General features: G+C 40.6%; 1 protein-coding gene and 1 non-coding gene across 2 annotated transcripts; one reads left to right on the top strand and one right to left on the bottom strand.

Moving 5' to 3' along the window:
- Window positions 1–1,891: 1,891 nt before the first annotated feature.
- Window positions 1,892–2,410, bottom strand: LOC132039049 (uncharacterized). Its single transcript, XM_059429601.1, has one exon. The coding sequence runs from the start codon at window positions 2,408–2,410 to the stop codon at window positions 1,892–1,894; it is 519 nt and encodes a 172-aa protein (XP_059285584.1).
- Window positions 2,411–3,522: 1,112 nt separating this feature from the next.
- LOC132041294 (small nucleolar RNA R71) lies at window positions 3,523–3,627 on the top strand. Its single transcript, XR_009410990.1, has one exon. It is a non-coding gene; the product is annotated as a small nucleolar RNA R71 (small nucleolar RNA).
- The last annotated feature ends 23,007 nt before the right edge of the window (window positions 3,628–26,634 follow it).

Raw genomic sequence — 26,634 nt, 5'->3', positions numbered from 1 at the left:
CACATTAGCCCACGCTCAGCGAGGCCCTTCTCCAAATATTACCTTAGAAAAAATTTTGCCTTATTTTTTTGTTTTGGGGACTTACATGGCTCTTAGCGAGGGGCAAAGCATGGCAGGGCCCACAGTGCATCATTGAGTTTCACTACCCAATCTTTCCTTTATGCATCAACAGTCTTCTCAAGAATATGATTTATTTCTCGATTCAATACTTCTACCAGTCCACTAGTCTGCGAGTAGTATGCAGTCGCAACCTTGTGCCTTACCCCATCTTTGTTCAGCAGATTCTTCATTAAGTGATTGCAAAAGTGTGCTCCTCCATCGCTAATTATCGCCCCTGGGGTCCCAAACCTTGTGAATATGTTCTTTTTTACAAAGCTCAACACCACCTTTTCATCAAATGCATACAACACAGCTATCAATTCTTTTTTCGTAACTTTTAATTCATTTGAGCAGCAACCAATGTCTTGCTGGCATAATAGATAGAGTGGAATGTCTTATTCTTCCTCTTGCCCAAAACAGCTCTTATAGTGGTATCGCTAGCATCACACATTAATTCAAATGGAAAGTTCCAATCCGGAGTAATCTTTATTGGTGAAGTCACCAACCTTCGCTTCAACTCTTCAAATGCCAGCACGCATGCAACATTGAATAAAAGCTTGACCTCCTTCTCAAGTAGCTTGCATATAGGACTCGATATTTTAGAGAATTCCTTAATGAAATGTCCCTAAAATCCCGCATGACCGAGCTTGCGCACCCCCTTAACAGAGACAAGGGGTGGTAGTTTCTCAATAACATCCACTTTAGTAAGATCAACCTCAAGGCCTTTGAACAATAGCCACTTGAACCATAACGTGACACTTCGCCCAGTTCAACACCAAGTTGCCTTTTTCACATCTTGCAAGCACAGGATCTAGATTCCGCAAACTGTTGCGAATGAATTTCCAAAAACAGAGAAGTCATCCATGAACACTTCTTCAAAATCCTCCACCATCTCAGAGAATATAGCCATCATACACCGTTGAATGTCGTTGGTGCATTACAAAGTCCAAACGTTATTCACTTGAAAGCATATGTATCGTAGGGACAAATAAACGTCGTCTTCTCCTGATCTTTCGATGCAATTGCTATCTGATTATAGCTAGAATATCCATCAAGGAAACAATAATACTCTTGGCCTACTAATTTGTCAAGCATCTGATTAATAAATTGAATAGGATAGTGATCCTTTGTTGTAGCTTCATTCAGTTTCCTGTAATCCATGCAAATCCTCTACCCTGTTACAGTTCTGGTAGGGATGAGCTCGTTCTTGTCATTCTCCACCACTGTTATCCCGCCTTTCTTCGAGACACGTTGTATTGGGCTCACGTACTTGCTATTAGAAATAGGGTAGATGATGCATGAATCTAACCACTTTATCACCTCTTTCTTAACTACTTCCTTCATCAGTGGATTCAACCGTCTGCAGTCGTATACTCGGCTTGTGATCTTCCTCCATGAATATCTTATGCATGTAGAGTGCTGGACTGATTCACTGAATATCTGAGTTCTTCTAAGCCAATGCCTTCTTTTTATTGTTTAGAACTTCCAGAGAAATATTTACTTCTTCATCAGTGAGCTAGGCTGCCAATATAACTGGTAGAGTTTCACCCTCTCCTAAATCGCATATATGAGATACATGGGTAAAGGCTTCAGCTCCAATTTCGGGAGCTCCTCTATCGATAACTTGGGCGATGGCCCAATTTTTCGATCAAACGGCTTGAAATCCCCCTGTAGAATGTAATTGCCTGCCAGATCAAGAATATGCATCATCTCAAACTCTTCTGTAACTCCAATAATATGTTCACCTACAAGTGCTCTCTCCAACGGGTAATTAGAAGTAATCTGATGTCTCCTAGTCTTTGTCATTCACCACAGTGATAGCAGAAAGTTCCTCATAGATTGCGGGCAACTTCAGGGCTTTGTACATATTAAATACTTCAAATTTATCGTGTACCCTCATAGTTAGCTGCCCTGAAACTGCATCGATCAATGCTCTTCCTGTGGCTAAAAATGGACGCCCCAAAATAAATGGGACTTCCAGATCTAGCTTGAATTCCAAGATAACAAAAACAGCCAAAAATATGAGAGACCCAACCTGTATATGAACATCTTCAATAATACCCTCAGGCCTAGCCAAAGATCTGTCTGCCAGTTGAAAAATCATAGTAGTAGGTCTCGGGTTTCCCAACCACAGTTTTGTAAACAAGGATGACGATATCAAGTTGATGCTAGCCCCCAGATCACATAGTGCACGTGCAATGACTTGCTTTCTAACCGTGATTTCGATAGTGAAACTACCCGAATCCTTCAATTTTCTAGGCAATTTTTTGAATACGAGATGTGCACTCCTCAGTAAGTCCAACTTTATCATACTCTGTACAACGACTCTTGTTTTCCATTATGTCCTTGATGTACTTGTCATACTTCAGAATCCCTTGCAGCATGTCCATTAAGGGAACATTCAAATGTACCTACTTCAGTAAATCGAGAAACTTTTTGTACGTGGCCTCTTCCTTCTGCTTTGCCAACCTCTTAGGGAACGGAGGTGGTGGTTTTCCAATCACTTGCTGTGGCTGCTTTACCACCGGTGTCTTTGCACCCCTCTCTTTCTTGATAACCACATCTACAATAATTGCCTCTTTTTCTACTTCTGCTGGAATCACTTTCTTCGGTACCAACTCCTCTAATTGTATCCTATTTTTGAGAAACACAGCAGCACATGGTTTCGGATTTGGATCAATGTCACTTGGAAGTCCCCCTTGTGGTCTAGTATTTAGAGCACCAACTATCTGGCCCATCTGTCTCTCCAAGTTACGCACTGTCGTATCCCGAGCCTGATTTTTATCTACTATCTTATGTTCAAAGCTTTGCTGATTTTCCATCATCTTCTACATATTACCCATCATCTTTTTCATCATTTCTTCCATTTTGCTCTTAGGCTCAGGAGTGGAAGTAGGAACTTGATTACCTTGGCCATGCTGATGGTTCTATTTCGGATTGGCCTGATTACCTCCCCTACCAAAGTTTAGATAATTCCTCCAGTTGGGGTTGTATGTATTACCATACTGATTATTATTACTTTGGCCCCTTCCTTCATTCCCCATAAAGTATATGGATGCTAGATTTGTAGATCATACATCACCGGTGTGACCCTTGCCGCAGACTTCACAAAAGATGTTGGCTTGTTGCACTGCTTGCACCTGTGGTTGAGCTTGCCCTGTAGTGAACCTCTTGAATTCAGTGTGCATAGCCTCAATCCGTGCTGAAAGGATCCACTTCAAGAATTCCAGCTGTTTTCTTAGCTGCACTGTCACCTGCGGTATCCTGCCAGTCTGGAGTACTCTGAATAAATCTATTCAATAATGTAAAAAGTTCGTCATAACTCAGATCAAGAGCTTGCCCTCCTGTAGCAGTATCTATTGATGTCTTGTGTTTTGCATCCAGACTCTCGATAAATGTATGTGCCAGAACTTTATTCGTCTGATGGCACTGAGGACAATCTCTGAGAAGACCCTTGAACGTCTCCCACGTTTAATATAGATTTTCTCCCTCTTTCTGCATGAATGGCATTATCTCCTTTATGAGTCTAGCTGTCTTCGCTGGTGGAAAGAAACTTGTCAATTATTTCATTGCCAATTCATTCCATGCAGTGATAGAATTGGCGGGCTCCGCTAATAACTAATTCTTTGCGTTCCCAACAGAGAAAAAGGGTATAGTGTTAGTCGCACATCTTTGTCTAGTGACCCTCCCGGTAACATAAGTGTCAGCAATCTCCAAAAAAGTTTGAATATGACACTGAGGGTCCTCATGTGACAATCATAGGATGCTTCAGCTCAAACTGCTCTTTGATGGTGGGCTTGAAGTAACATTACCCACATGAGATACTGCCGCTTCCCCTACTTTTACTGGCGGAACGGTAACTCCCATAATCACTATAGCTTGCGGATTCTGAAATAAATTCAACTCTCTCCTAAGCTGGTGTAAAGTACGTTCAGGCTTAGGAACGAATTCCTCAAGATTGTTTTGACTCGCGGTCCTTCACATTCGATTAGAGTACCTTCAATCAAATAGCAGCTAAGATTAAGACGTTAATACTTGGATAACTATAACAGAAATAGCTTATTCTGGTAAAACAATTGATTTCGAAGTCCACGGCAATGGCGCAAAAAACTTGTTGCTCCCAGACCACACGCAAGTATACAAGGTTGCCAAGTAATATAGTGACTTGTAAAAGTCGAATATCATATCCACAGAGATTTATGACTAACGGTTTAGCGAGAATTCACTATCGCTACTAATTATGCAAGTGAATAAGAGAATGGTTGTTTTGTTTTACAACTACTGCAATGAGTAAATAACTAACTATTTATGCGAACAATTTGTAGCGAACGTTGTTAACAATTGAGTTTATCACAGAGAGAAGAACATTCCAGTGTTACAACACTATTGTATTCATGTTACGCATTCACTTTCATTGACTTCTATTCTTTATGGAATTACTGATTGACATGGTTAATATTATGACTGTGAATCCCTCGAGTTCTCTAGTCACCTATTCGTATTCATTGACTTCCATTCTTTATTGAGTTGCTGATTGACAGGGTTAATATTATCACTGCGAATCTCTCGAGTTCTCTAGTCACCTATTCATATTACTTTCATGCCTATATTGCTATGATCATGAACATTAATAAAAACGCATTTATAATTCCTGTATATCAACAAAGTAGGGCGATCTAGGTATATCTCTATCCTAGATGTGAATCCGCTCCCCGATACCTAGGGCGAAGATCCTATTCTACTTAATCTTCTTTATATCTTAGTATTCTCTCTCGAGTTAAATCTAAGAATCAAATATATATACTACTAGTCGCGAAGCAGTAAAATAGTCATGCACAAGAATAAGTAAATAACTCATATGATAAATATAATAAACTTCAACTCAAGTTCATATGATAACAACCATACTTTGGCCGTAACCCTAGAACAAGAGAGTTTAGCCTCTCATATTCGGATTACAACAATGGAATTTTATGTTCCAATAAAGAAAAGATGAATTAATGAAGGTAAAAGATCAAACCCTACGATGATAAGCCTTACTCCTTGCTCTCTGTGAAATAATACATGATACCCTTCCAAAAATGACCAAGGGTTCTATTTATAGTGTTGAGAAATAACCCTACAAAGCCCATCAAAAATGGGCCATAAAATTGGCACAAGTGCATTTTAATCCATGCGGCTCGCTGAGCTTCCCCTAAAACTTGACATGGGCTCTCTTTGAGCCAAGCTTGGCGAGGTTCATCTCCTCTTTGACACTTAGACGATTTCACATGCAATTTCCATTTCCGTCTGAATCACCATGCATTTTCTCCAAAAGCGCCTGATTGTTAGAAACACATACGTATTAGCTAGTAATGCAAGAATAATGATTAGTAAGGTGTATTTAGCTTAATTCGTCCTCTAAACAAGGTAAAATATGGGTAATATATGGTGGTTAAGTGTATAAATATGCCTAACATCATATTTCAATCACCACCTCCTAGCTATTACCTACCAACACCATACAATCTTATGCCCGTTTTCTATGCACAACCTAGCTTTCAAACACCCACACCTACCTACCAAGCTCGACACTAAAATTTCTTAACACCCGCACCCACTTACTAAGCTTCATACCCAAAGTATCAAGCACCCGCACCAATTTACCGAGCCCCATAAAATAACCGACCACCAAACAACCAAAATCAACCACCTCCTACTGCATATAATCTACCATGTCCCATCATAAAAAAGAAGTTGCCGCATGTGTTCACTCTGTTGATGGAAATGCACACTCAGTTATTTGAAAGGTTAAGTGCTGCTTGTCTAATTCAAACTATCCCTCCAAAACCTGCCTATCCTAGAAATCATTTTTACCGGTCCGATAAAAAATGTCCATAACACTCTGGTAGAATTGGACACAGTACCGAAGATTGAATTAATTTGAAACAGAAGATATATGACTTAATCGACAAAAGAGAGATCACTCTATGAACTACTACACAAAATGTGAACACCAATCCACTGCCCAATCCCGGCAATAATACTATTCCAATGATAGAAAGAGAGGTAGATTGGGACGTGTGCAACCCGATAATCCGAGAGCCTATCAAAACAATTGATCAAACTATGGCTTCTATCACTATTCAAGAGCGCCCACAATTCAAGTGTTAATCCCTGCGCCAGTCATAGTGCAGATATCGCAAGTGATAGTCTTTGTCTCCAAATAAGGAGCTTATCGCCCAAGTGGTGGCCACCCATGTTATGACTCGATCTGGGAGATGCTGCAGTCCCGATGAGCTGGGTAGCATCATAAGGAATATTCCATTTTAGAGCATTTGAAGAATACACCATCCTAAATATCGGTATTAGCATTACTGCTAAGTTCTCCGCAATATCGCCAAGCTCTGATGAGGGAGTCAAACGAATCTCATGTTCCCACGATGTGCACGAGTAGCAAAAATTTGTCCGATATGGTGGCCTATGTCATAGGGTAGCATCAGATCTCCTTTACTAAAGAGGAATTACTGAAAGAAGGGATGGCGCATAATAAGGCTCTGTACATAAGTATTAAGTGCTGAGACAAGATTGTGGCATGAGTGCTGGTTAACAATGGAGTTGGCCTTAATATCTTCCCCAAATCTACGCTTAATCAGCTAGGCCATGACGTCGGCAAGATTTGCCAAGCCACATAAATGTAAAAGCCTTTGATAGAGGCCAACACGATATTATTGGAGAAGTTGATCTTTGTATCCAAATGGGACCTGCTGAATTCACTGCTAAATTCTAAGTCATGGCTATCACCGCCAATTGTAATATGTTGTTGGGAAGGCCATGGATCCACACGGCTGAAGTCGTGCCATCATCTCTCGACCAATCTGTGAAATTTTCATGGAAGGTCCACGAGGTCATGATTCACGAAGAGGGTAGCATTCACAATTACTCGAATAATTCTATACCGGTGATCGAAGAAGTGCCCAAAGGCACAGAATTCCACATAGTAGAACTGGTGGGGGCCGCCGATAAAGAAGACATTGCATAAACTCCCACACCAGTGGTATATAAGATGATTGCACCCACGATGCTCATGAAGGTTTTTGAACCCGGATGAGGGTTGGGAAAAGATTTATATGGCATAGTGGGGCCAATCCCAATTCCTCATATTAACTTTCATTTTGGTATGGGATATGATCCCAACGCTAACGAGGCCTTTGAAACCAATAGTAAGAGGAGAAGTCCTCTAAGCTTATGTAATCTTGTACCAGTCATTCCCACTCTGAATGTCAATGGTCGATGATTGAGATATTGAGGAAGGGTTATGATGTTGTTCAAAGAGGAAGATTGCCTAGTGATATTGGAAGAATGCAACGAAGCGCTCACCATCCGCGATGCTGATCCGGGCAAGCAACTATCCAACTTGACCTCTACCCCGCTCTTAGCTCTTCGGTAGAGCTGATGAGTTTAAATCGTTATGAAATTGGTGAGAATCGGGGAAGGCTCGATTACTCACCATTTGCACTTTAACTACCTCGTGAAGTTTAAAAAAGGAAACGACTCGACATTGATTCGAGTCAGGACCACAATTTGTACTTCTTTTATTAATTTAATGAAGCCTGGATTTAAGAGAAAAATAACTCTTTTCTTTTACATACGCATATGTTTTATTCTAACCACGCTTTGTCTTGCTATTTTAGTAATAATAATAAAACAACCTTAAATGTCATGACATGTCGCAAACACAAGTGCGTCAAATGAGGTAGATGAAGAAGAATACGAAGAGTACATTGAGGAAATAATGTTACCTGAAGGTCGCATCAAAGAGGTAGAACAATTTGAGAATTAACAAAAACCTAAACTGATGAAACCAGAATGACTAATCTAGGAGATCGGGACACAGTTAAAGAAATCGGGATAAGCGCGCATTTAAAAGAGCCCTAAAAGGAAGAATTAATAGAACTACTGAGAGAGTATATGGACATCTTTGCCTGGTCATACACTGATATGCCTGGGCTAAGCGCTAACATAGTGGCCCGTAAGTTGCCCATCAATGCAGGGTTTGCTCTGGTTAAACAGAAAACCTAGCAGTTTAAGCCATACCTAAGCATTTTAATTAAGGATGAAGTTGAAAAACAAATCAAATCTAGAGTAGTGGAAGTAACTCTGTAACCGACATGGTTGGCCAACATCAAGCCGGTACCAAAGAAAGACGAAAAAATTTGAATTTATGTGGACTGCTGTTATCTTAACAAAATCTAGTCCCAAGGAAAATTTCCCACTCCGTACATCCATATACTTATTGACAACTGCAAGGAGCACGAGTTACAATCATTGGTAGATTGCTTCACAGGATACCATCAGATCCTGATGAGTGAGGAAGACGCAAGAAAATAGCTTTTATCACCCTATGAGGAGTGTAAAATTATTGAGAAATGTCATTTGTCCTCAAGAACGCCATCGCCACTTTCTTGAGGGCTATGCCTACTATCAACCACGACATGATCCAGAAGGAAATTGAAGAGTACGTGAACGATGTCATTATCAAGTAAAGAGATAGCTTAGAGCATACCACGCACCTATGAAAGTTCTTTGACAAACTCCAAAAGTTCAATCTGAAGCTAAACCCGGCCAAGGGCGCATTTGGAGTGCCTACCAGAACATTGCTTGGGTTCATAGCCAGTTGAAGAGGCATAGAACTGGATCCGTCAAAAATCAAAGATATTAAAGAATTGCCTCGGCGAAGACCAAGAAGGCGGTACTAGTTTTATGGGAAGGTTAAATTACACTGGGCGGTTCATAGCCCAGTCCACCATAATTGCTGAGCCAATACTCAAACTGCCAAAAAAGGACGCACTAATATGATGGACGGAAGGGTGACAGAAAGCATTCGACACCATCAAGAAGTACCTTTCTAACCCACCGTTCTTAGTACCTTGTAGATTGGGAAACTCGTTACTACTATACTTATATGTATCAGACAATGCTTTCGGATGCGTGTTAGGGCAACACGATGAAACTGGCAAAAAAGAGCGTGCAATTTACTATCTGAGCAAAAAGTTCACCGCTTGCGAGGCGAAGTATACTCTAGTAGAAAAAACATGTTGTGCTTTGACGTGGGTAGCCCAGAAGCTAAGGCACTACATGTTGTCATACACCACCCATCTCATCTCTAAGATGGATCCACTAAAATAGATCTTCTGCTAACCCAATCCTATACGGAAATTGGCCAAGTGGCAAATGCTATTTAGCAAATTTGACATCACATATGTGGTACAAAAGGCCATCAAAGGACAATCATTGGTCGACCTACTGCCAGAAAGCCCAGTTGACAAGGATTTCGAACCACTTCAAACCTATTCCCGGATGAGGAGGTATTTACGGTGGACGAAGACATGGCCGAACCCTATTCAGGCTGGAGAGTATTTTTCAAAAGAGTAGTCAATGATAATGGTTCAGGAATATGAGCAGTCTTAGTATCAGAAACAGGACAGCATTACCCAATGGCCGCGAAACTCAAGTTTCGATGCAACAATAATATGGCGGAATACGAGGTATGCATCTTACGCCTCCGAATGCACTCGACATGGATATCCACGAGTTATTGGTAATGGTTGATTCGGATCTGCTAATTCACAAAGTACAAGATGAGTAGGCTATGAAGAACGCCAAAATCTTGCCATATGTAAACTTCGTACAAAGGTTGTGTAAAAACTTCAAGAAAATTGAATTCAAGCATATTCCAAGAGATCAAAATGAATTCGCCGATGCTCTTGCTATCATAGCGTTCATAATACAACATCCTAAAAGCAGCCACATTGACCTACAGGAGATAAGCTTAACAGAAGAGCGTGCTTACTGTTCTCATATGGAGGCGGAACCCGACGGTAAGCCATTGTACGCAGACATAAAAGAGTATTTGGAAAAGGGAGAATATCCCAAAAATACCATGAGCAATCAAAATAAGACCATCCGAAGAATGGCCAATGGGTTCTTCCTAAATAAGGAAATACTCTATAGAAGAACGTCGGATCTCGGATGGCTCAGATGCGTGGATATCGCCGAAGCCACAAAATTGCTAAAAGAAGTACGTGTTGGGACTTGTGGACCTCATATTAATGGTTTCATTCTAGCGTAGAAAATCTTACGAGCAGGCTACTCTTTGGATGACAATGGAAACTGACTACAGTAAGTTCATGCAACGATACCATAAATGCCAAATCCACAGAGACCTAATCAGAGTCCCACCATATGAACTCAAAGTCATGGGCTCACCTTGGCCATTCATTTCATAGGGCATGGGCATCATTGGACCCATTAAACCAGTTGCATCTAATAGATAGCGATTCATCTTGGTCGCCATATATTACTTCATCAAGTGGGTGGTTCTGTGTGAAACAACATTATATGCCAATTCGGCATACCAGAGTCTATCATAACAGAAAATGGAGCAAATCTGAATAGTCATTTAATGAAAGACATCTATGAGCATTTTCGTATAATCCATTGGAATTCCACCATTTATCGGCCACAAATGAATAGAGTCGTAGGGGCAACCAACAAGAATATCAAAAGGATTTTAAGGAAAACAACGGAGAAATACAAGTGTTGGCATGAACAATTGACCTATGAATTGCTAGGATACCAAACAACAGCTCAGATTTCAACAAGGGAAAGTCTGTACTTACTTGTCTATGGCACCAAAACTGTCATACCCACAGAAGTGGAAATACCGTCCCCTCATAATCATACAGGATGCAGAGTTGGACAATACTGAATGGGTCCGAAATTGATATGATCAGCTAGCTTTGATTGACAATAAGAGAATGATCGTCGTATGCCACGGCCAATTATATCAATAAAGAACGGCTGGTGCTTTCAACAAGCGAGCCAGATCTCGGCTGTTTCAAATAGGACAAATGGTACTCAAGCGAGTGCTCCCACACTAAGATGAGTACAATGGAAAGTTCGTGCCTAACTAGCAAAGGCCGTACGTGGTCCTAGAGGTACTCTCCAGATAAGTAGTGATTCTAGCTGAAATGGACAACCAAGAGTGGCCCAAAGCAGTTGATTCAGATGCAGTCAAGTGATACTACGCGTAAACGCACGTTTTTCAATTTGTAATCATACTTTTTCTTGTTATCTCTACCTTAAGACCTATCACTTACGACATAGATACGTAGAAAATCCATATCAGATTGGGTCTTCCTTTTCTAATAGATAGAAAAAACTAAATGATTTTCTTGTAATATGAACTACGCAATGACCTGATTTCGCAAGCTGGGATATGTAGGCAGTCCATATAGGACTCGGTCACATTATTAGAGAGAAAATCATCAATTACTTTTATTCCGTCCTACGTTCGACCTGATTCCTGCTGCAACAGGATATGTGGGCGCCCCTCAACCTCGGTCGTACTAATTAAAAAAACCCTAAAAACCCTTCGAAAGCCAAAGGGATAGAATTTTGAGATAAATTAAAAATTGGCGAAAGAGTTCGCCAACACACCTTCAAACCGGGGAAAATTTTTTGAGATTTCAAAAATTCCTTCACAACAATTAGGCACAAGAGTCAGCTGAAAAAAGCCTTCGATTGGGGGAAATTCTTTTGAGAAGATCTCAAAAAATCCTTCAAAACAATTTGGCACCCGAGTCAGCCGACCCAAACTTTCAACCGAGGCAGAATTTTTTAGAGGACCTTCGATAAAATACGACGCGATAGTTTGCCGAAACAAACCATAAACAAGGGTACAATTTACAAGAGGGTCTCACAGATTCCACTAGATAAAGCCACATGCCGCCATAAGATGTCATGGACAACCAAAGATTCTCCCTTAAATGCGCATGTCATGACGACAAACTTGAATATTTTTTGAAAATTATATTTCGTTTTTACAATAAAACGTTTTGAAAAAGCCTATGATCAACGTCTTGAATTTTTTTTTACTGCAGTTTACCCAAAAACAAAGCTCATCTCTCGGACTTCTGAATCCAAGAGGGTCGGGACCGAGAGTATGACCAAGTAGGCAAAGAAATGATGCGACAGGATTCGACGACACAGATTGACCTCATAGAAAACTAACACTCTTTCTGTGAATGTCGTCCCCCATTGTCGTCAGGAGGACAACCATTTATTTTGATAATCTTGTTTGCTCATGATGATAAAACAAGTAAGAGGCGGCTCATTAGATAAAATCACTATCCACGCTAGGTACACAACCAAGACAAAAGGGATATAGATGGACAAGAGCACTACAAGCGGAACAATCTAGCCAAGAGGGCTACAAAATGGCAAAGTGTCACAAGGGAAACACGGTCTAGAAAAGACCGCTACAAAAGGACAAAAGCGCCGCGAAGGAGGCACAGTCCGGCTAAGAGGGCTACAAAAGGACAAAAGTGCCACAAGGGAAACAAAATCGAGCTAAGAGGGCTGCAACAAGAGAAACATCATAAGGACGAAATTATCAGGTCAAAAGGACCACATAATGAACGAAACGACATATTATGGCCAAGAAGAGTCACAACCGGCACAAAGGACGAAAGAAAAATGATCTAGCCTAAAGGACCATATATTTGGTTTAAGCATTTGCATGCCCTGAAGGCTATTAGTTCATAAAAACATTGCCGAAAGGGCCATTCATATCAAAAATTACCGAAAGGGCCATTCATACAAACATTGTCGAGAGGGCCATTCATACAACATTATCGAGAGGGCCATTCATATCAAGCATTGCGGATAGGGCCATTCATATAAATATTGTCGAAAGGGCATTAACACAAACATTGCCGAGAGGGCCATTCATACAAACATTGCCAAGAGGGCCATTCATACAAATATTGCCAAAAGGGAAATTCATATGAACATTGCCTAGAGGGCCTTTCATATCAAACATTACCAAGAGGGCCATTCATTCAAACTACTGAAAGGACAACTAATTTATATCAAATGCCAAAAGGTACGTTCGTTCAAAAAAAGGCCGAGAGGGCCATTTCTTTCAAGCAATGACAAAACGGGTCAAATAAATACAACGGTGCCAAGAAGGCCCCCTATTTTTAAAGTTAGCCCAGTGGGCCTTATCATCAAAAACCATGCAAGACTGGTAAGAAAAAGCACACAAGACGAAGAAGGTCGCTCAAACCAGACGGTGCCAAGAGGGTCACCCACAAAAAACTGAATGGTGCCAGTAAGGTCTACCCACAAGAAATTAAACCAAGAGGATTATAATGATAGAGCCACACAAGAGTGGTAAGAAAATTGCATAAGACCAAGAAGTTTAGTCAAACCAAATGGTGCCAAGAAGGTCACTCCCAGGAATCAAACCAAAAGGGTACAGTTACGAGGCCACGCAAGGGTGGTGAAAGCAGAAATCAAGGACCAAGAGAGTCAACCACAATGCTACCCTGCAGATGGAAGCTGTTCGTAGCCGCCAAAGAAAGGAGCCAGCTGATCAGACCAGATCCATATATATTAGGTTGCACGACTTACTTCCTATCTCATGCATACCTTATTTTTGATTATAGGATGTAAAACATTACTCTACCAGTTCTATGCTAATCGTCTTACGAAATTTAATCAATAGATAAGTAGAGGACACATGATATTGGAAACCACTCAACTCAAATGGTGATCAAAAGCACGACCTACAGACCTGTAGTATTTCCTTAACAACTTAACTACAACAATGCGCTAACTATGCGTTAAAAATTACAACCTCTGCAATCTAACCCTTACCTCAACCTTGCTACCCAACCACTGACTAGTAAGCTATCTCCAAGTAATAAACTTCCTACTTGGTGTTACAATTCTTTGTATCTATTTGTATGCTTCTATGAAAGCGGATAAAGATACATCTCGTTAAAACAACCTAATACCAGATATCTATACTTGTAAACTGGAGAACATTATATAGTAAAATAGTTCCTTCAATCCTTCTTCTTGCACTAGGGACCCAACCTCGGATTCTTGAATATTCTTGATAAATCTCTTAACAGCTCAATATTCTGAATTCTCTCTTTGTATGTTCGCAAACTTCTTCTTGGAAAGACCTGGGTATATATAACATTGAAGCTCTGCAGGTCGATGAACACAAAACCCTTTCGTAGTCAATCCATGACACGCACGGTTGGTTTGTGTATTATTTGGATTCTTGCCTTGTTGAGACCGCTTCTAATATGTGTAGAAGGCTTACTCATCCCTACAAATATGGAAAGGAAATCTCCATACTTGACCGGTAAGTTCTTTCCATAATTCTCCAAATCCTAGTTGTTATAGTAGTTTCCCCTGAACATGTTCACAAATTTGTTTCATCCACCTGGTTCGTCTGCCTTTGAATATCTGCACTGTCCGAGATGGAATATTTTCTTATACCTATTTCATCATCCCTTTCACAGAATTTTTAATGCGTAGCTCTGTGGCTGTCTTCTTCACATGCATTTATTCATTTTTCGAATAAATCATGCCTTCAATCTTGACTAACACTTTAACTTCTGATTTTGTTCTTGCTCTGTGATGGAACATGTTTACAGACTTGGTTCTTCTGTTAACCTGATTTACATGCTTTGTCTACGAACTCTTTAGCTGGACAATTTCTTCATTCTGAACATAGTCTTCTGAGTTTGAGTCACTTTACCTCTTTTGTCATCCACTGCATTCACCTCTTGTGTTACCCACTGGACCTGACTCCTCCACTGTACTTGATCGATCCTTTGTATAGAGCAGTTTGCATATTTGTTCTATTTATTCAATGAATTGTTTCTTCCACTAAGTCATCTTATCTCCTCATCTTCTCTGCCCTGCATGTGCCTTTTTGATAGATCATGTATGTGGACCATTCATTGTCTCTCTAATCTGCATTCCACGTGCCTTCGTACTGTGATTGTCTGCTTGTCTCTGTTGTCACACCCCACCCTTGGTAAGGCGTGATTGGCACCCGGCACCTTACGAAAACCGAGCAAACCAACTTATAACTTGTATTCTCTATGTCTCGAATGATAAATAAGGATAAGGCTAGATATGAACGTAATATCATGTATAAATATATGTCCAATGGACCCACGATGCCAATATAACGACCGACAGAACATAATAAAGCTATACATAGGAACTGTCTGTAAAGCCTCTATGAACATGACTGAAGTATACAAGTCGGGACAGGGCCCTCGACATGCCTTGAACAAAAATCATACAAACATATACACATCCAGACTTGGCAACGCTCCAGGAAGTATTGGAGCTCACCAATCATAGCTAGTACCTGAAGGCAGCCTACGATGAAAGATCCTCGTCTTGTCTATCCACACCTGCGGGCATGAACGCAGCGTCCATAAGAAGGGACGTCAGTACGAGCAATGTACAGAGTATGTAAGGCATGAATAGTAGCATAGTAAGAGATACCGAACATGGAAAATAATATAATGAACGTATGAAGATAAAGTAATGTAAAAGAGATCAACCTGTGCCTCTAAATGCCCTTCTAAGGCGAATGTCGTGCATGCTTAGCTTTTAAAAAAAAAGACCTTTCCATATATATCCATATATAATATCCTGTCCGGCCGTTAAGGCGCGATAATATATATAGCATCTTGCCCGGCCATTAAAGCACGGTAATATATATAGCATCTTGCCCGACCATTAAGGCACAGTAATATATATATATACACATAGCGTCTTGCTTGGTATTATCTTACTCGACCATGTAGGCTCGGTGTCATCTTACCCGGCCCTTTCGGGACTCGGTGTCATCTTACCCGGCCCTTTCGAGACTCGGTGTCATCTTATCCGGCCCTTTCGAGACTCGGTGTCATCTTACCCGGCCCTTTTAGGACTCGATGTTATCTCACCCGGCCATGTAGGCTCGGTGTTATCTCACCCGGCCATGTAGGCTCGGTATTATCCCCAGCTGATCAGTGGGATGCAATGCATACATACATACACACACATAAAAAAACATACATACATGAAATCAACACCGTCATTGGCTTTACCATTATCATCATATCATTCCTGAAGGATTAACCGTCGTAGGATGAAATCGACGATGTCACGGGAATCTTGAGAATCATGAACTTAGATAACATTGTAAATAGAATCATTATCTTCGCTACATCTCACCTCGAAGGAACGAATAACATGAGGTGAGACCATCAACAATAAGTAAAATCTAGGGATTCATGGAATGGCTCGGCAATCTCATAATGCTCTCAAATCATAGCTTCGGAGTTGCTAGAAGAGAATCATCATCATCGCCACAAATATCATAGAACATAGTTCATTTAACATCATAAGAAGCTTTAAGAGTCATGAACTTCTAGCTTTTGAAAATAAGGAGGTTATGAAAACATTTATGGGATCATAACTTAAGAATCATGCCTTTGAAAGAAACGGACTAGCCTTAACATACCGTTTCGGCCCTCCAATTATCTAAACTTATTCGTCCGAGCTCGCAAGTCTACATTTAAGAGGATTCACACAATCGTTAGACTCATCATAGTATATTTGTGCTAAGCTTTCAAGTCAAACTATTTTATATCTTGCCGAAAATCGGGCAGCATTTCCCCTGTTTATATGCCTAGCCCGAAATCTCAATTTAACATCGAACAATAACAACCACAATACCAACATCAATAACATCATTTCCAACACCAATATGTACTATAAAACATCCCACAGGATGTTTTCCAACCTCCATAACTAACCAACTTACTACATAATTATTTAATGACTTTGTCTCCGTAAATAAGCCTTAAATAATACCAAAAGAGAAAGATTCATACCTTTTTTCTTGTTAAGACAGCAATAACCTCAATATCCACGCTAAAATCCACCGTAAAACAATACTAGAATCACAACCATGCGTTACCAGGACATAAACCACTACTCCGCGACTTAAAAATTGCTCACTTTTTGTTTCCCTCTCTCTCTCTCTTCAATTTCTGAAATTTTTCAGGAAAATCTGATGAAAAAAGGGGGTTATAACCCTTTACATAGGGGTCAAATTTGGGTTGGATTCACTGTAGCATTTTACTGTATCAGGTCGGAAATGTAGCATTACTGTAGCACGTGTTTTTGCTCTGTCAGCTGAACTTGTAATCTCCATAATTCTCTACTCGGATGTCCTATCAATGAGCGGTTTATTGCGTTGGAAACTAGACTCGACGAACTTCATTTTAGGCTTTTGTTTCACTTCGAAACACTTAATATGGTAAGAGTTATTTATCCCTCAATTTAGACCAAAATTTTCATGCAAAACATTACCCATCCTTTCTCCAAAGTCGTACTACTCCATTTTTTCCACTCATTTCCTTATAAAACCTTCTTGTATGCCTTATATGTATCGTTCACTCATTAAGTATACTTAATAATTCTTGCTCCTTATATTCCAAAGTGATTTTACTTAACCATAACTCAACGTACTTATGTTTCAAATTTGATAAGTGCTTCTTCGAAGATACGGGGTGTAATATCCTTCCCCCCTCAAAAACATTCATCCTCGAATGTTGTAGTGTGCCGATCCTCAATAGCCTGATTGAATTTTTTGTTCAATTACCGCATACTTATACTATAATTTGGTCAGTTTCGTCCTGTTCTTTCTTAGCTCTTTATCAAATTCATTTGTGAGTCGTGCAGTACTCAATCCTCACATATATATAGTCACAAGTCAACTATTATTACTTTCTCATTTCTTATACTAATGTTCAGTTGGTTGTTCAGCGGTACTCTGCTACTGACAAATCCTTACTCTTAACGGTTACGTTTCTTCAACCATCCGTCTTAATTCCTTTCCATGATCAGTTATACCTATATCCTCAATACAATTTCTTAATTACGTACATTCCTAATGTTCCATCACCATCTTTATTATTTCTCGTAGCAGGATTATAGATTGCGACGAACCAATAATCATAGTTCAAACTGGTCTATAGCTCACAATATCTTCGAGTTCTTGTCAAAACTCTCCCTTTAATTCCTTTGCCTCAAATCTTGCAGTATAACTTATAATTATAAAGTTAGGGCAATTCTCACTTTACCATAACTGCTTTTCTAATATCAGTATGGTATACTTACCCTTGACTTCCTTATTCCAGTGATCATTTAGTTAGTTGTCATTTCTTGTTGGCTTTCCGGTGTGACCATTCCCATCTGCGAGGCATAAGCTTACGTTGATGGTTCATATAATTCTATAATACATACCCTTGTACTCGGTATGGTTAGTGATTCGTGATATACTTTATAATTTTTAGTGATGCTGCTGCCTTTCTAACTGCACCCACACCGTTCTTCCTCCACTTAGAGATCGCCACACTGCTTATCATTACTCCTTTTGTTAAGATTGTCGTATTTTTCCTTTAACCTCAAGATTTTTCTTTCGTTGTAACCCAAAGTGTCCTTTGTACTCATCATCCATTTCGTCATTCTCTTTGTAGTTATCTTGCAGACCTTTCTTACTCTCTTTATTACTCTTTAGGATACGTCGCTGCCTATTTAAGTGCGGCACAAATTTCCCTGGTCTAGAAATATCATATCTCACGTCTGCATGAAGTATTCTCTTGATCCATTTTTAATTCCCTTTCATACCTGCTTTGTGGTATGCTTATCTTTAATTCGTCTCTGCTCCCTCTTAATGCATTCTTGATATGCCACTACGTCCTGAATTTTGGCCTCTTTAAGCTAAAATCTTTCTTTCCTTGGAATTTTGACAATGCCATACCTCGTTTGGACTAGATGCTTCTTCCCCCTTTTTAAGGGTATTCTTATACATTAGTAACTCCCGGGTATTAGTAGTCATTAACTTATCCTGACGATCCGTCAATTCTTTTGGTCTCTTATAATACCGAGGTTCTCCCGCCGTATAGCTTGACTTATTTTCTTCTCTGCTAATCGAGGGATTTGCTTGTAACCAAAGCGCTCATGCATTACCAATCCATTCTCGCTACCTTCTTTAAGGCCCTTCTGCTTCTACCTTTTGTGTCTGAACATTTTCTCGAATCCATAGGTTAACGGGGACATTGGAATCCATCAAAATACTTTACGAAACGTTTGGTCACACTTTGCTCCTTTTGTCCTTCGTCTTCCTCCAGAACTATTATCACTGAAATTCTTCTTACTCTGAGTTTTCGGTTTCACTTTACGTTTACAATGTACCATTGAAATTTAATATGCTACACTCTTCCACTTCCACTATGAATCACTTTTTCTCACTTAGCTCACTTATCTGAAATCTTCCTTGACTACTTATTTGCATCCCACCTATGCGTCGTAGTTCTTCTAGTGTTCTGCCACTTCTTGTTCGTGTCGTGGAATCCTTGCTAATAAACTCTCTTCTTTCTTCTCCTTCCTGCCGCCAAGGCTAGTCCATACTCATGAATATTTCCCATACATCCTTCTATAATCAAATCTCGATGTTCCTTATCCTCATCCCATGTCATTGATGTACTACCTCTCAGTTAGCTTTGTTAATTCATTATCCTCTAGCTTGTCCTTGGTGATTGCTCAATTTTTCTTTTCTTCCCTTCTTCTTCTCTCCTCTCCTTTTGACCAGCCCATTAGTGTACCTTTCCTACTTTAATCCTCAAACCTTCCTTAAGTTCCTTCCTCCTCGAGCGCTCTTCTCCACTTGTTATTTCATAGTATCGACCCTGAAGTTCGTGAAATATTCCTTTAAACGTGCCAATCCGTTCTATTCTTAAATCATCTTTTAGGAAGGCTTCTTCATTTTCGAGGCAACCGTGTCAGTATGACTGCACATTTATCCCTTTACATACCTCTCGAGAGCTGGAAATCTCTTAGTATCGTTGCAAGGCCTGATCATTCTCTCTCTTACTTCACATTCCTAGTTGTGGTCACTACCCTTTAGTCCCACTTGTCGAAGTCTGTTCTCCAACCCTACACATTTATCTTTTATTCCATACTACCGCACTTTATCCCTTTCACATGCTTACCTTCAAATTTTATCCAAATAGTCCCTTGCTTTGCCCGTTGTCTCTCTTGGAAACTTCACTCACCCTTGTTCCTTACATTTTTTTTTTCGCGACATTTTGATCTTCTTACTTCCTGCATACTCACTTTCTTCCTTTCCCTGATGTTATTGCATTAGGACTTTCCAACTCTAACTTGTAGTGAAAATAACATCAACTTACCTTGTAACATTTGTACCACTTTTGTCACTTGAACTTCATTACCCTGTTCGATTAATGCCTTTAATATATAGCAACGTCGGTTGCTGGGGCACACATATCAGTTGACGCGGCCACATATGGGATTTCATACACATACATACATATATTTACTAACGCCTTGCTTTCAAAGTATTTCCGAATACCTTTCACACTTATCCTAGTTCTAGAGATGTGATGCGCCTTCTTTCTCGGCACCGATCTAGTCCGCCTTGTCCTTCGTGACCTCTTGAGGTTTCCAACCACTCCGCATACTCCAATTTCCCTTAGGCTACTCTAGCTTCTCATCTGTCCCTTATCTCTAAATTTGTAAGACTTTTAGTACACTTCCCAGGGGTCACCAATCCTAGTATCACTCTCACCCCAGCACGCTTAACCTTGGAGTGCTAATGGGATCCGGTGGGTTAGTGCTGGTATGATCACATCCACCCTACTGCGTGACCTTTATCACATAACCTAGAATAGGCTGAAATTCTAATGGATTCCGATAAATTCACGTAGTGCATCTCTCTCCAGATTAAAAGGATTCCTTACTCTTCCGACGAAGCAAATGCTATTTTAACCTTTGGAACTCCCGATGACAAGCCATCAATCAACACATACAACTGCTTTCCATTCTTAAATTTTAAGATTCCTTGTAGCAAGAACTTATTAGTCGCAGCTATCTATAAGTACTTTAGTTATCGGTCCCTTCAAAACTTCCATTCGTCATCTATCAATGGTATCCTACAATAGTTGTACGCACATAAGAAGTTCTAATAAAAGACTCATATTCCTGTAGCTGACCTGTCCTCCTGTTGGTCTGGAGGGCTGTAGAGTGAAGTATCCTCCTCATTGTGCTTGCACCATTCTGTTAGCCATCTTATCATGGCGATTGTTTGTATGGTTCTATGTCATATACTCTCGCAATTGATATAACTAGCGGCTTGAAATTTCATGAGGGTTCATTATCATCAGCTCGTTTCGACCAACGCAATATCCTTGAATCCTCGTCCTTAAATTTTAGGAAAATTTTGACAGAGTTTTCCCCCTATACTTCTTACTATCCAAACCCTGCACGCAGCCCAAAAAATACATGCAATGCCTCATAGGGTCAAATATATACATGCGTAACACACCTTAGGCTCACAAGGCTCTCAATATCGAACAGAAATGCAAAGATGACAAAACTTACCTCATCCGTCACAACTCGGGATATACTTGAACTTTTATCAATCGTCCTTGTATATTTCCCTGGTCCCTTTCCCTTCCATTCATTGGCTATACATTTCAATAATACTTGCAACATTCTTACCATATCTGACTTATAATCCTTTTTACCGTTACTTACCTCTATATCGTTTCCTTCAACTTCTGTCGTCTACAGTCTTAGAACTGAACTTATCATTAAATTATACACGTAACTAACTCCCCCTGCTTTACTGTTCAATCAGCTTATCCTGACTATGACCAATTTATTCTCATAGAAGATGCATATCTTGATGACATAATTTCAACAAAGTGACTTACTTCTGTAATCCTAATATCATCGTCCTCTTCCTTTATCAACACCATTCTTCCGCTACAATCAACGGTTAGTACAAGAAATTTCATTTCCTATGACTTGGCTCTCTCGCACAATCTAAGATGAGAAAAGAAGGTCAATCATTCCTAAATGCCTTGCAGCCGCCTGTTTATAAATGTGGCCGGCTTCACACCCATAAACGGGGACTCGCTAGACACGGCTTGCGTACAACCCTAGGACAGAATCTCTCGATACCAATTTGTCACACCCCACCCTTGATAAGGCGTGATTGGCACCCGACACCTTACGGAAACCGAGCGAACCAACTTATAACTTGTATTCTCTATGTCTCGAATGAAAAAATAAGGCTAAGGCTAGATATGAACGTAATATCATGTATAAATATATGTCCAATGGACCCACGATGCCAATATAACGACCGACAGAACATAACGAAGCTATACACAAGACCTGTCTGCAAAGCCTCTATGAACATGACTGAAGTATAAAAGTCGGGACAGGGCCCCCGACATGCCCCGAACAAAAATCATGCAAACATATATACATCCAGACTCCATAACGCTCCAGGAAGAATTGGAGCTCACCAATCATAACTTGTACATGAAGGTAGCCTACAATGAAAGATCCGTGTCTTGTCTATCCACACCTGCGAGCATGAACGCAGCGTCCACAAGAAGGGACGTCAGTACGAGCAATGTACAGAGTATGTAAGGCATGAATAGTAGCATAGTAAGAGATACCGAACATGGAAAATAATATAATGAACGTATGAAGATAAAGTAATGTAAAAGAGATCAACCTGTGCCTTTAAATGCCCTTTTAAGGCGAATGTCGTGCATGTTTAGTTTTTTTAAAAAAAAAAAGACTTTTCCATATATATCCATATATAATATCCTGTCCGGCCATTAAGGCGCGATAATATATATAGCATCTTGCCCGGCCATTAAGGCACGGTAATATATATAGCATCTTGCCCGGCCATTAAGGCACGGTAATACATATATATACACATAGCGTCTTGCATGGTATTATCTTACCCGACCATGTAGGCTCGGTGTCATCTTACCCGACCCTTTCGGGACTCGGTGTCATCTTACCCGGCCCTTTCGAGACTCGGTGTCATCTTATCCGGCCCTTTCGGGACTCGGTGTCATCTTACCCAGCCCTTTCGGGACTCGATGTTATCTTACCCGGCCATGTAGGCTCGGTGTTATCTTACCCGACCATGTAGGCTCGGTATTATCCCCAGCTGATCAGTGGGATACAATGCATACATACATACACACATAAAAATACATACATGAAATCAACATCGTCATTGGCTTTACCATTATCATCATATCATTCCTGAAGAATTAACCATCGTAGGATGAAATCGACGATGTCACGGGAATCTTGAGAATCATGAACTTAGATAACATTGGAAATAGAATCATTATCTTCGCTACATCTCACCTCGAAGGAACGAATAACATGAGGTGAGACCATCAACAATAAGTAAGATCTAGGGATTCATGGAATGGCTCAAAGCAATCACATAATGCTCTCAAATCATAGCTTCGGAGTTGCTAGAAGAGAATCATCATCATCGTCACGATTATCATAGAACATAGTTCATTTAACATCATAAGAAGCTTTAAGAGTCATGAACTTCTAGCTTTTGAAAACAAGGAGGTTATGAAAACATTTATGGGATCATAACTTAGGAATCATGCCTTTGAAAGAAAGGGACGAGCCTTAACACACTTCGCCCTCCAATTATCTACACTTATTCGTCCGAGCTCGCAAGTCTACATTTAAGAGGATTCACACAATCGTTAGACTCATCGTAGTATATTTATGCTAAGCTTTCAAGACAAACTATTTTATATCTTGCCGAAAATCGGGCAACATTTCCCCTGTTTATATGCCTAGCCTGAAATCTCAATTCAGCATCCAACAACAACAGCCACAAAACCAACCTGAATAACATCATTTCCAACACCAATATGTACTATAAAATAGCCCACACGCTGTTTTCCAACCTGCATAACTAACCAACTTACTACACAATTATTTAACGACTTTGTCTCCATAAATAAGACTTAAATAATACCAAAAGAAAAAGATTCATACTTTTTTTCTTGTTAAGACAGCAATATCCTCAATATCCACGCTAAAATCCACCGCAAAACAATACTAGAATCACAACCATGCGTTACCCGGACATAAACCACTACTCGCGACTTAAAAATTGCTCACTTTTTGTTTCCATCTCTCTCTCTCTTCAATTTCTGGAATTTTCCAGGAAAATCTGATGAAAAAAGGGGGTTACGGGTCGGGTTCACTGTAGCATTTTACCTAGCAACGATCGTAGCACGCATTTCCTCGCTCCGCGACCGAACTTGTAATGTCCATAATTCTCTACTCCGATGTCTTATCGGTGAGCGGTTTGTTGCGTTGAAAACTAGACTCTACGAACTTTATTTTAGGCTTTTGTTTCACTTCAAAAGACTTCATATGCTAAGAGATATGCGTCCCTCAATTTATACGAAAATTTTCGTACAAAACATTACCCATCCTTTCTCCAAAGTCATACTACTCCATTTCTTCCGCTCATTTTGTTATATCCCGTATTTTTAGACATTGGGATATTCTAAAGCTAATCGCGACAAGTTAAGGACAAAACTATTTTGGAATCCGAGGTAGAGACTTTTAACCTCCGATTTTATTTTAATGCACAAGTTGCTTATAAATTTTATTTGGTATAGAAATATTAATGGATATTAGGGATTAATTAACAATGATTAGATTATTAAGTGGGATTAAAAAATTTAATCACTTCATTAATTGGCCATAGTGGCCGTGTGGGCCCCACCCGTGACATGGCCAAGTGTAATTGGCTCAAACATTGGGTGGGACACATGTCCAGCCCATGGACTTCCTATATATAGTAAATTGATGATTCATTCATCAACTATCCAATTCATTCTTCACTTACAAACCTAAGAAAACTAAGAGATAGAGAGAGAGAGACTCTCGGCCATGGCTGGCCGAGATTGAAGTTCTTGGTGTTGATAAAAAAAAATAAAAATTCTTCAAGCATTTCAACTCTTTAAAGGGTGTATAACAACGTGGAGTAGTCATTGGAGTAGCAAGAACAAGTATTAATTCAAGGCACAAATTCTAGTCAAGTTGAGAAGTCAAGTGTTTAAGGTAAGGTTTAACTTTCTTTTGTTTATAACAAGGGTGATTTGAGCATGTTGTATATATGTGTCTATCCAGGGGTACGGCGGGGTCCTGTCCCGTCATATGATACTGTTGTTACTCTTAGAGGTCTGTAGACATATGTGTGGGTTTGTATATAGTTCTTTCGAGTTCATGTCTCGTATGATTTATGTTTGGGACGCTCCCATTCGTAGTGGCAGCCTTGTCGGCTTGCGTATACATATATATGTTTTGGGATGTTGTGTGTAGTGGCGGCCTTATCGGCTTGCGTAGATATATAAACATATATGTTTTGGGAGTCGTGTGTTATGATAGCCTTGTCGGCTCGTGTATGGCGGGGATGTTCCCTTATATTATGATAGCCTTGCGCTTATGTACTATGATGTCCGTTGAAAGTTGTAACTCCCCAGAGACAGTTGCTATGATACGTCTATATAATGCGACAGGTTTGAGATGACGTATTGCCTTTTTATTAATAAGTTCTTTATTATGCTAGTTGTGGATGATTATAGTTAACAGGTGTGTACGAGTGTCCAGCTCGGGCACTAATCACGGCCTACGGTGTTGGGTCATGACAAAAGTGGTATCAGAGCAGTTCATCCTCGGAGTGTCTACAGACCGTGTCTAGTAGAGTCTTGTTTATCGGTGTGTTGTGCACCACATCTATAAAAAGGAAGCTATGTTATCTTTCCTTCTTACTCTAGATCGTGCGATAGAGTTGTATTATCAGGATGATTCCTTCCTAACAGATTACTATGTTTACAGCGATGCCTCCAAAGAAAGCGCGCCGTGCCCAAAAGGGCAAATCGGTGGCCGGAGAGACCCGCACCCTAGACCCGGAGAGTTACTACGGCCCGTGCCCACCCGAGCTCGGGGTTGTGCTCCCGGGCCGAGCTCGCTACACCGTCACTACCGTAAGACCATGTAGCAACAGCTACCGCGGATCAAGTGGGGCGGCTCCACCACCGCCTCCCGAGGTTCCGCACTCCGAGCCTCCCTTCCTCGGCCTGTGGGCGGAGGATAGGGCAATGAGAGATGCGATCCCGATTCTGTCGACCGCATTGGTGTCGTATGGTGTGCTCGCATGTACGGATTAGGAGGTGACTATACGGACAGTACATGATAGCTCGAGGGCCCGTGATTTCTTGACTTGTAATCCCCGCAGTTCCACGGGTCAAAGCCCGCGGAGATCCATGAGAGTTTATTCGGCGTATGCAAACAGACATTGAGGATAATTAGAGCTTCCGAGACCGAGTCCGTTGAGTTGGCTTCGTATCGGTTGCGTGATGTAGCCGTTAATTGGTATGAGTCCGGGAGTTGTCTGGGGCGAGGATGCTCCTCCGCAAGCGGTATGGGATGAGTTCGTGCGAGGCCTTCTCCGGGCCATTTTCTACCTCCGGAGATGAGGCGAGCCGTAGTTGATAGATTCCCACATCCGAGGCGTAATGACGTGAGTGTTCGGGATTATAGTCTCGAGTTTGATTCGTTGGCCAGACATGTGCCCACTATGTGTATGGACAGGGTACATCGTTACGTGATGGGGCCGGGATCGTTACTTGGTTGATAGTTGTATGATAATGGCTTCTCAGCTTCGGTATGGATATTGCCGGGTACGTGCTTACGCACGGGGGGTGGAGGATCGACATAGGGGCGTCCGTC

This window comes from Lycium ferocissimum, chromosome 12, assembly GCF_029784015.1.
Source record: "Lycium ferocissimum isolate CSIRO_LF1 chromosome 12, AGI_CSIRO_Lferr_CH_V1, whole genome shotgun sequence".
Taxonomy (NCBI): Eukaryota; Viridiplantae; Streptophyta; class Magnoliopsida; order Solanales; family Solanaceae; genus Lycium; species Lycium ferocissimum.
The sequence above is the reverse complement of the archived record's forward strand: the minus strand, read 5'-3'. Positions and strand labels throughout refer to the sequence as shown.